Source organism: Sinocyclocheilus rhinocerous, unplaced genomic scaffold, assembly GCF_001515625.1.
Source record: "Sinocyclocheilus rhinocerous isolate Xijiao unplaced genomic scaffold, SAMN03320098_v1.1 scaffold1247, whole genome shotgun sequence".
NCBI lineage: Eukaryota > Metazoa > Chordata > Actinopteri > Cypriniformes > Cyprinidae > Sinocyclocheilus > Sinocyclocheilus rhinocerous.
The window spans coordinates 220,419-231,821 of NW_015630573.1; the positions used below are offsets into that span (position 1 = coordinate 220,419).

The following is an 11,403-nucleotide window of genomic DNA, read 5'->3' on the forward strand; positions in this document are numbered from 1 at the left end:
ATTTATTTTACTCCTTAAAGATTTCACAGCAAAAAGACATGTGTACCACAAGGTAGACATTTTTAGAATTAAACTAAGTTATTAAAGTATGAATCAATCAGACAGAAGGCATGTAGATAGTAGATAGTGTACAAGTTTTTCCGTTTGAGAGATCCTAGAAATTTATGAACCAAATGTGATACAGTAGACTTTACAGGGTTAAATGAAATGTTATCAAATGTAGATCATTTTTAGGTTACCTTACAAAGCTTTTTTACAACATTTAACGTAATAACATTGGTAATGATCTTACAATATTGCGCCATGAATCCACAGGACATAAAGGACCTTGAGGACTTTCGTGCAAAGAACCAGCGTTTGCTGAAGTTGTGGGTGGGCCGACTTCTCTTCTACTCATCTGCTCTGTACTTGCTCACATGTCTGTTTGTGTATTACCTGTACTTTCCTGAGCAGTGGAGCGCTCGGCTCATCACTGCCTTGCCTCTGCTGGCCTTTCCTGCACTGTGAGTCCTATGTTTTACTCATGGATAATGACATTGTGTTAGGCTTGCTTAATGTAATACAGTTGATGTTATTACATCTGTATTACATATTATATCACATATATATGTATTGCATTGTGTTATACTCCTTTTTAAAGCCTGCTTGACTTATGGGTTATTGTGTTGCATTATTAGTTTGTTAATGTGTTTTCTTGCTTAATTTTTTATTCTCTCTCTTCATAGAGTGTTGCTAGTACGAAAACTGCTTATCTTCCTTTTCTCCAAACGTACAGAGAGAAACAGTAAGCATATATGTTATGTTGTTTTTCTTCATTCTTCAAGGTTTTCTTCATTTTCTTCATCTTATTGTTCATTATTATGTTGAATACACCAAAGATCTTGACAGGGATCTAATTGGGATTTGATTGATGGACTCACTAGTCTTTTGAGTGAGTATCTTTATAGATTGACTAATTTATGGTTTCTTTTGTTTCAGATGAAAAATTAGATGATTTAAAAGTACAGAAACAGAAAATAGTAAGTGTGATTTCAGAGACATTAGAACTGATGTCTAAAGAATTAAGCTTGTTTGTGGCTACTAATATGTCCGATTAATAAAATTGTTCATATGTACCATGAAACAAAATAATTATGTTTTTGTCAGCTTGAGGAGGTGATGGAAACAGAGACCTACAAAAATGCTAAACTCATATTGGAGAGATTCGATCCAGAATCTAAAAAGAAAGCAGTAAGTACAGTCATATGTATTATTAAAGCTTTACATGGATGTAGAGATTTATTTTTGGAGCTGGTGAGCTAGTTGAATACATGGTTTATCTTTACAGGAAGCAGAAGCCACTCCAGTCAGACCACATATGACCCCTAGACCAGGACAAGGTTTGTATATGTTTTTATTTTTGATTATGTGTTTATGTGTGTTTTCCTTATGCATCATGCACGCTGTAATCTCATTATATCCAGACCTTCGGCAGCGGCATGTTGCAATGGCTACTCCTGGTCCAGTACCCAGTCCCATGTCCCCAGGAGGCACACCCCTTCGCAGTGCCCCAGGAGGGCCTCCAGAGAAAGGGCTAGCCGGGTCTGTAGCTAGCCCAACAGGAGCGAGCCAGGCAGAAACACCACAACAAATGATGAGAAGAAGCATGAATCCTTATTCACCTGGACCTGGATCAGGTTCAGCACACTCATACTTGTATATAAATCAAAGTAAATGAAAAGCAGATAGCTGTAACTATGACATTTTGATAATATAATGTGAGTGTAAATCACTTGAATTTTATATTTAAGGGGGATATCATACTTTTTTATTATTTAATATATGCACCTGTTTATTGAACATTTGTGTCTTCGATCATACAGTATAAATGGCTGTGTGTTAGAGTGATTTTTGACTGTAATGCACTGATAATTATTTTTATATTTTGACGATAAATGATAAATGGCAGACTAAAATACAATGCTATTTTGTCTAAAAATAAAAATTAAATTAAAACATTAATTTTAAATACTATAAGTACATTTGTGCATTCCAAAATTAGAACTATACAGTAAGAACATTTTTTTATATTTATTTCTAGGTATGCTAAAGAGTACGTTTAACAATGTTATTATTAGTGTTATTAGTGCTTTTAAAGATAAACTTTGAGTAAATATATGTTAGAAAGGTAAAAAAATATATGCATAAAGGAATGCATAATTACATTTTTTAGTATCGACTAACATTTAGTATTGTGCATCCCTAGTTTTAGGTACACTGTTTTAATACAATTTCACATATAAAAGTATGCTAAAATGTCCAATTTTATGTGCATTATGAAGGTGTCCTTTCAAAAGCGATAGTTCGCTTAAAATAATTCTGTCATCATGTACTCACTCTCATGTCATTCCAGACCTGTACGATGATCATTCTTCTGCAGAACACGAAAGATATTGTAAATAATGTTGGTGACCATTGACTTGGTCAATGACTTGACAAAACAACACTGAGACATTTCTCAAAATGTCTTTTTTATGTTCCACAGAAGAAAGAAAGTCATACAGGTTTTGGAATGACATGAGGGTGAATTAGAACTTTCATTTTTAGGTGAACTATTCCTGGATAGTGTGAATCAAGGCATTCACACAGTTTAAGCCTGTATAAAAATTCCTTACTTGCTTCTCACTCAAGGATTGATGCATTCCTCACTAAATCAACATTTTCTGGGGCTTAAACACAAGCTGAACTTTATAGGCTTCTTACTGCTTTGCCGTATTTGATGTTATTTGCATTATTGTGAAGTCCTAGCGTGTCATTTTCTTGGTTTGTGCCATGGTGAAATGTTGATTATGCTTTTGATCATTTAGGTATGCGTCCTCCTGGTCCACCTCTTGCTCGACCCATCCTTCCACGAGAGCGCAGTGCTGTGGACAGAGCCATTGAGTATTTGGTGGGAGATGGACCTCAAAACAGGTATTACACTGGTTTAACATACAAACAGCTTGATGTACAAGTTAAGAGAAACACATTGAACATTGCACTGGCTAGAATCATGTCCGTACATGTGATAAAAATTTGTCTCTTGCACTCCTCCCATTTATTCTTATACTTTCAGATATGCATTGATTTGCCAGCAGTGTTTTTCCCACAATGGTATGGCTTTGAAAGAGGAATTTGAGTATGTAGGTAAGAACCTGTCAGAACACAGTACGGAACTGTGAAGATACTTCCTTCCCTGAAAATTTTATTTTAATACTCATGTGTGATGTTTTATGTTACAGCGTTCCGATGTGCTTATTGCTACTTCATGAACCCGGCGAGAAAGACACGCCCCCAGGCACCCAGACTCCCAGAATTCAGTTTTGAGCGCAGACTTCGCTCTGAATCTCCTGAAACACAGTCTTCTGCCGCCACAGAGACACCAGAGGACAGTGACGCACCTGAAGGTATTTCCTGCTGCTGACAGCCAATGACCTCATTATCAAGACCTCATAAAATAATTTTGTCATCTTGTCATGCCATGTGTGAATCAGGCTTAAAACTGCAGCTGGAAAGCCTCCAAGAGCAGAGCAAACAACTTTGAAAGTCAAGACATGCAGTTTTGAAGAAATCATTCACATTTATTATTTGTATGAATGAATGTTGTATTTTATTTTATTTGTGTGTTTTTTAGACCGTATTGTCTCGGCTCGCTCCGCTCGTGTTTCTCACTCTGGCACCCCTTGGAGTAAAATTCATAGTTTCAAGAAATTTCCCTCAGGTCCCAGAACCCACACACAGACACACTTTACTTAAACATACACTACTATTCAAAAGTTTGGGGTCAGTGTGATTTTATTTGTTTTTGAAAGGGTTTTATGCTCACCAAGTCTGCATTTATTTGATCAAAAATGCAATTTACAATTTAAAATAACGTTTCTATTTGAATATACTTTAAAATATTTTTTACTTCAACCTTCAGTTTTAGTTATAGGCTTTAGGTGCATGAGAAACATTTCTTTTCATTATCAGTGTTGAAACTTGTGCTGCTTAATATTTTTTGTGGAAACTATTATACACTTTTTTTCAGGATCCTTTGATCAATAGAAAACGAAATTTATTTGATTTGAAATAATTTTTGTAGCATTATCAATGTCTTTACTGTCACTTTTGATCGATTTAATGTGCTCTTGCTGAATAAAATTCTTCATTTATTCCGAAAATTGTACTGACCCCAAACTTTTGAACAGTAGTGTATGCACTGCATGATGCTTTGGTGCTAAAGTATTCTCTCCTCCTTTCAGTTCCTGTGGGTAACATAATCATGATCACAATCATTTCCTATTCATAGACCACTCTACACAAAATCACACAACACAATAATGACTGTCACCATTACAAAGCAGGAAGGTGTGTGTTTGTTAATGGCTGTAAGTCTTATTCGAATATAGGATAAATGTTTTCTAATATGTGATTTGAAATGTATTGTCTGTTTAATATCTGTCTTAAGGGAAATATCCTGCATTTTTGTCATTCAGCTTATTTTTTTTGCTCTTTATAGAAATAGAAATTGCAAGCAAAAAGACGCTTTTTGCAAAATGTGGACTGGAGCAACTAATTACTATTAGTTTTAGCAAGATGGTCAGATGCTTGGTTAGATACTGAATGTCTAAAATGTTGAATACCTCTCCTTAAAAAATCTGGACTGATCTTGTTTCCAAACCCTTAGGTGCATGGCTCATTGTCTTAAATTTTTTCCCTATAATTATTAATAGCCTTTTTCACAGTCTTGATAATGCATGTTGTGCTTCTTTTAAACATGTATTTTCATACTGAATGAAGAATACCACAAATTATATTCTTAATTTTTAATGCAATAACAGGCCTAATACATACACAATTTCACACACGCACAACATAGCCATGGCTTTTAGCAGTAAACTTTTATATGCTTCATTATTTCATTTTTACAGATGACATAGAACGAACTACCACTGTGGAGCCTCAGGACCCTACCGCTGAAGATCCACCTGCGGCACGTGAATCAGAGGAAGAAGAGGCACAGTCTCAGCGGAGCCCGTCCCCCTCAGAGGTTGTCCAACAGGAAGAGGCTGGAGCTCAGGGGCAACAGCAGAAAGAGGAGGAATCAAACTAAACTGTGTTTGAATGCAGTTTAAACATGTTTTTGATCAATGCCGTTCACTGCAGCTTTTGGTTTTTGGGCTGTTTGGTTTTGAATTCACTCTAAAGCATGTTCATTAAGTACATCTTAGTAATTCTGGAGGCTGTTAAGAGTTTTTACTGCTAATTTATTTATATATGCACCAGAGTGTTTACATATAGGTGGCTAAGTATCAATCATATCACATTACACTACAGTTTGTAATACTAATGGTGTGGTGCGCCCCATAGTGGTGATGTCACCCAGTACCATACATGTGCATGGTTTGTTTATGAGGGGGATTTCACAAACAAACTGCAATTGCTAAAGTCAGAATAGTATAATTTTACAGTGTTAGCATTCAGTTGCATAGTAAATAAGGATAGAACATGTAGCAGGATCCATTTTGCAGAGTTTAGCTGTCTTTGTGTTTACAGAATTATTTGAAACTGCAAGCTGAACAAAAATACACTCTGACAAAAGCATAGCCCTTGTAGGGGAGCGGTGCTTTTTTTTTTGCCAAATGCACTATTTTGATTCTTAAATATTTATTCTTTTGTTTTGAATTGTTTTAATTGCTTGTGTTTTTCTGGCCAACAGTTTGTTTACTTGTTTGTGTATAATAATTCAACTGTCTTGTGCCTTTCTGGTTAGGAATATGTCTGGGACTTACTGCACAGTTTACAAAATTGCAAAATTTGTCAAAATAATTGGTTTTCATACATAGGACGTTTTCTGCATTGATGTTTACGCTTTACAAGTCAACTGGTGCCAGAAGTGACACTGGTATTTATTCATGGATTTTAAAAAAAAAGATGAATTTTGTTGTCAATTGTTCCTCTGCATTTTGCATTAGTTATTTAATTTCCATGTTCATTGTGAATTGACTCCTATCTCTATAAGCAACACAAAATGTGTGTGCTTTGGAACTGGAATTATGCACTTGTTCTTGTTTGTCAGTACTTGCAAGTTGTTGTGCACATGTCTGTTGCATTTACAGACTGGATTGTGTAAATCCAATAAAATGCTTCTAAAGAATGATTCTTTCAACATTATCATGAAAAGTGAGTTTTTCTCTGGTAGGAAACAAAATGATTCTTTAAGAATTAAGAAGCACAATATAGAAAGGCTAATTGAAAGTTTCTGATGCTCATGCCTAAGCAAATATTTAATGCATGATACATAATCGATAGATAAATACTTATGCTTTACTGATCAATATTCAGTTTATTACATAACCTTTTTTGTCATTTGTTGCCCATAGCAATTGAAGTAACTCAAAAATGTAACATTTAGTTTTCATTTTGAAAATGTTAATTTTTAACTCTGGATTTGCAGTTGTTCCAACTCCGATACACCAGCAGTGGCTTAAGTTACAACAATTGTGTTCTTTGATAGGATATAACATGTTATTTCTCAGAACCTAAAATATTATCTTAGATGTGTTCTTTGAGATATTTTCAATATGTCAAACCAGCAAATGTAATATAACCCCAAAACATATATTATGAAATATTTGTACAACACTAGGAATTCTTTCATGGCCCCAGTAATGTTTTATATGCTTTTATAATTGCATATCCCAGGTAGCTTATTGATAAGTATGAAGACAATGACCAGAACTAAAGTACTAAATTGTATTTGATCTTTGTTGTATACAGGTGCATCTCAATAAATTAGAATGTCGTGGAAAAGTTCATTTATTTCAGTAATTCAACTCAAATTGTGAAACTCGTGTATTAAAGGGTTTTGTTAAATGTGAGCCAAACTCATCACAATTAAAAGAAACAAAAACTTAAACTACTTTAATTTATTTAATACACGAGTTTCACAATTTGAGTTGAATTACTGAAATAAATGAACTTTTCCACGACATTCTAATTTATTGAGATGCACCTGTAGGCCTTTTTAATTGACAAAAGTTGTATATGAGCTTCAGTAATCTATTTGACCTTATTTTATTAAACACTTGTCTAGAAAAACGTTTTCTATTATATAACCTTACTGTCTGTTGAATGTGTAAAAGAAGTAAATATGACTGTAATGTTTTCTTTGCCCTCAGCGCAGTTTTAAATAAAGCACCACTGAATGACCTTCAAGCGCGTCATACAAGCATCCGGGAGCTTCATTAAATAGAGGGTCGGGCATGCGCAGAAGCTCCTCAGCGGTTCGACCTCTGCTGCCGGGTAAGTGAAGGAGAGCTAAATGGGAACCGGAGGATCTATATTGTCACAATCTTATGCCATCATTACGCTTTATATATGTTTAATCAAACAATTTGATCTATTTCATATTCTACAGATTATATAGCCTTTGCAAAAGGAGCTATTTAGTACCAGGTAGCGTTTTGAAAGCGCTGATATTGCATTGACCTTAAACTGTCGGCTTTTTCCATAGAGACAGACGCGGGTTTATTCCTCACCACACTCAGCGAGCTCAATCAAACATGTACGCCTGTGCGAAGTTCGTGTCCACACCCGCACTGGTGAGTATTTGTGGTGAATTTTGCAGTTAGGATGGAGAATTATGCTTCCTTAAAATGCAAGAGGCCTGGTGCACTTGACTTTTTTTCCCATGTTGATGCAGTGCGTTTATATACGTTGCTTGCATCACATCTTGCAAAAAACACTGCTGCAGAATTTGTGTGTGTGTCATTGTGGTTAAGAAGTCAATGGGCAGCTTGTTGCTAATGCTATCATCTGAACGGCGATTCCAGGGAAGTCAAGGTCATTATAGAAATCTGACAGCAAAACATAACGTTTTGTAGTCCGCTGCAATGTCAAACAAAAACAGAACTCTTTTAAATGTATTACACTCGAGCTAAAGGGTAAAATATAGTAGTGATGGTTGGTTCAAGACTGCGGGGTGTTATGTTCTGCTTTGTTGCTGTCCTTTTGTAGTGGACTAGCCACAGACTTAATTTAATTATAAATGAAATGATTTGTTCAGTTGACATTTAGAGTGTGATTGATAAATGTCCAGTATAATTTCGAATTGTAGCAAATATTAAATAGATTTTCTGGACACAAGGTACCTCCCACGGAATTAAAGTGTTACGTCAACAGTTGGGCCTTGTGTGTCTGTCTTAAGTACAGCACTTATAATAAACGTTATTGTATGTCTTAGGTGCTAATGTGATTTCTGATCTCCATCTCAGGTCCGCTCTGGCTCAAGGGCGCTGTACAGACCACTCTCTGCCTCTGTGCTCTCCAGGCCAGATGTCAGCTCTGCAGAGGTGAGTGCTTTATGTATATTATGCATATGCCATGTTTAAGATTTGTGGCATGCGCTTGCAGTTGTAAATGGATGTTTAATGTCCTTTTAGCAGATATTTCCCCTGTAAAGCCCTTTTCCTATGCAAGGAGCAGTTCATAAATCACCTTAAGATTCATTCCTGTTATATGCACTTACTTGCCTTATAAGCTTGTGATGGTAGATGCAGTCCATTCATTATTGATCATGTGTCTTTCTTTTTTTCTAAAGGCCAGCCCAGCTTTTCTGCCACAGACAGCCGTTTCCCAGGTTGCAGTGCGGGGTTTTCAGACAAGCGCCATAAGCTGTGACATCGACACAGCCGCCAAGTTCATCGGTGCTGGTGCCGCCACTGTGGGAGTGGCAGGATCAGGAGCTGGAATCGGAACCGTGTTCGGCAGCCTCATTATTGGATATGCCAGGTAGACGAGATCAACATGCACCACTGATATGATCTCTGAAAATAATCACCATCTTGTTGTTGTACATTCAACAGAATGGCTGCTTCTAGATATGGCAGTGCTTCTAAGAATGAATTCCTGATCTTTCTATAGGGTAGTGCCACGTAAACTATAGATGTCCTCAGATTTAGTGTTTTTTTTATTTGTTATAGTTCTGAAATATTCAAATATATTTTAAAGTTAAGTTTAAGAACTGAGCTTGTGAATATTGCAGTAATTCAAGTGTAGTATTATGTAAGATATTGACTTTATATAGTTCAACTTGAGCACATTTAAAGGGTTAGTTCAGTCAAAAATGAAAATTAGGCTGCGTTTCACTCACCCTCAAGTCATCCTAGGTGTATATGACTTTCTTCTTTCAGACGAATCCAGTCGGAGTTATATTAAAAATTGTCTTCGATCTTTCAAGCTCTATCGTTGTACTCAGCGGGTGTTGCATTCCTTCGGTTCAAATGACGTGAAATTAAAAGCACACTTCCACAAAAAAAAGTATCTAATCGGAACAGTGTTCGGCAGCCTCATTATTGGATATGCCAGGTAGACGAGACCAACATGCACCACTGATATGATCTCTGAAAATAATCACCATCTTGTTGTTGTACATTCAACAGAATGGCTGCTTCTAGATATGGCAGTGCTTCTAAGAATGAATTCCTGATCTTTCTATAGGGTAGTGCCACGTAAACTATAGATGTCCTCAGATTTAGTGTTTTTTTTATTTGTTATAGTTCTGAAATATTCAAATATATTTTAAAGTTAAGTTTAAGAACTGAGCTTGTGAATATTGCAGTAATTCAAGTGTAGTATTATGTAAGATATTGACTTTATATAGTTCAACTTGAGCACATTTAAAGGGTTAGTTCAGTCAAAAATGAAAATTAGGCTGCGTTTCACTCACCCTCAAGTCATCCTAGGTGTATATGACTTTCTTCTTTCAGACGAATCCAGTCGGAGTTATATTAAAAATTGTCTTCGATCTTTCAAGCTCTATCGTTGTACTCAGCGGGTGTTGCATTCCTTCGGTTCAAATGACGTGAAATAAAAAGCACCCTTCCACAAAAAAAAGTGTCTCACACGGCTCCAGGGGGTGAACAAAGGCCTCCTGTAGCGAATCAATGCGTTTTTGTAAGAAAAATGTCCATATTCAAAACGTAACAATCACTTTAATGTAGCTTGCGCCAACAGTTGTACACGGAAGCAGCTCCGGGCGGATGACGTATGTTATTTTGTGGGGATATTTTGTATGGAATATTGTCTGCTGACATGAAAAGTTCACTGTATATCATAGTAATAAATACCATTTATTACAGCATTGATATTTTGTTTTCTTTTTAATTTATACACCTTAAATATTACATATATGTATGTAATAAAATGTGTATTTCCATTACAGGTTTAGGTCTTAAATTTCATATAAGGTGGTATTAAAAAGGTCTTAAAAAGTCTTAAATTTAACTTGTTCAAGTCTGCAGAAACCCTGTATTAAACCTGTTATACTGTATTATGACAGCACTTTTTTTAAACTTAATTTCAATATCGTGATAATACCGTATACCGTAATAAAAGCATTAGCAATTAATCGCAACATGAAAATTTGATACCGGCATATCCCTACTTGAGGGTGAGTAATTTATGGGCTAATTAAAATTTTTAGGTGAACTAACCCTTTAACCTCTGTCATGCATCACACTGTTGTTAGCTGTTGTCTTTTTTTCCATGACAAAGCAATGTTCCTTAAAAAGATCTGGTAATTAGTGACCCCTTTCTCTCTCACAGGAACCCATCTCTGAAGCAGCAGTTGTTCTCATATGCTATTTTGGGATTTGCCCTGTCTGAGGCTATGGGTCTCTTCTGTTTGATGGTGGCTTTCCTCATTCTGTTTGCCATGTAAATACTGCTCCGTCCGCCTCTTCCCACCGCTGTGACGACACGTGTTTTACACTGGCTACCAAAAGAGTTCTGTGTTGGTGTCATTAAAATTGTACATTTTCCAAGTTTTGTTGAAGGCTGATGAGGTAAAACATGTATTGTAAAAATGTATCCAAATACAGAATAAATACATGTATTTCACTATTTAAAATGTTTGAGTTAGCATTTTTTGTTGGTTTTGGAAATCGGTGCCTATGAAGAGGGTTGTTAATTGCAGATTTCAAGCTATTTGAGGAATGTTTTAAAAGGGGATCACTTTTGTTGATTTCTGTGTTTATTAGTCAAACAAGTCAAAAACTTATATGGTGGACCAGTAATTTACCAAGAACAGTGTGGTCTATTACAGAATGACTCCGATCTTACACTACTTATTTTACCAGTAATCTAAATTATATAGTCTTTTAAATGTTTTTTTTTTTGTAGCTGTCCCTTTCAGTGTGAGAATCCGTGTGTGACCATTAACTATGACTATAAACAGGGTTCCCACTGGTCCTTGAAAGTTTGTGAATCTGAAAAAAAATTTTCAAGGCCCTGGAAAGTTTTTGAAAATAAGCATACATGGATACAGGTCCTTGAAAGTGCTTGAATTTATATTGTGCAAGACGTTTTCTTGGGGGGGGAAAAAATCCATATTATTCCCTC

The 11,403-nt window shown here is 35.8% G+C and overlaps 2 protein-coding genes across 3 annotated transcripts in view; both read left to right on the forward strand.

Moving 5' to 3' along the window:
* The window catches only part of lnpk (lunapark, ER junction formation factor), a 10,291-nt gene extending 4,369 nt beyond the window's left edge, over positions 1-5,922 (forward strand). The window contains exons 4-14 of one of the 2 annotated variants that reach the window (XM_016553050.1): positions 316-503; positions 726-784; positions 979-1,019; positions 1,147-1,230; positions 1,328-1,379; positions 1,464-1,676; positions 2,847-2,952; positions 3,095-3,165; positions 3,261-3,425; positions 3,653-3,739; positions 4,932-5,922. In XM_016553050.1, the coding sequence (XP_016408536.1) occupies positions 316-503; positions 726-784; positions 979-1,019; positions 1,147-1,230; positions 1,328-1,379; positions 1,464-1,676; positions 2,847-2,952; positions 3,095-3,165; positions 3,261-3,425; positions 3,653-3,739; positions 4,932-5,113 (1,248 nt within the window). In that variant the 3' untranslated portion in view covers positions 5,114-5,922. The remainder of the gene's footprint in view (positions 1-315; positions 504-725; positions 785-978; positions 1,020-1,146; positions 1,231-1,327; positions 1,380-1,463; positions 1,677-2,846; positions 2,953-3,094; positions 3,166-3,260; positions 3,426-3,652; positions 3,740-4,931) is intronic. The other variant, XM_016553052.1, reaches the window with a different exon arrangement.
* A 1,285-nt stretch (positions 5,923-7,207) lies between these two features.
* On the forward strand, positions 7,208-10,912 carry LOC107740588 (ATP synthase F(0) complex subunit C3, mitochondrial-like). Its single transcript, XM_016553054.1, has 5 exons — positions 7,208-7,305; positions 7,517-7,604; positions 8,277-8,354; positions 8,603-8,793; positions 10,609-10,912. Exons 2-5 carry the CDS (start codon positions 7,566-7,568, stop codon positions 10,721-10,723), a joined length of 423 nt encoding a protein of 140 aa, XP_016408540.1. The 5' UTR covers positions 7,208-7,305; positions 7,517-7,565; the 3' UTR covers positions 10,724-10,912.
* Positions 10,913-11,403: the final 491 nt, after the last annotated feature.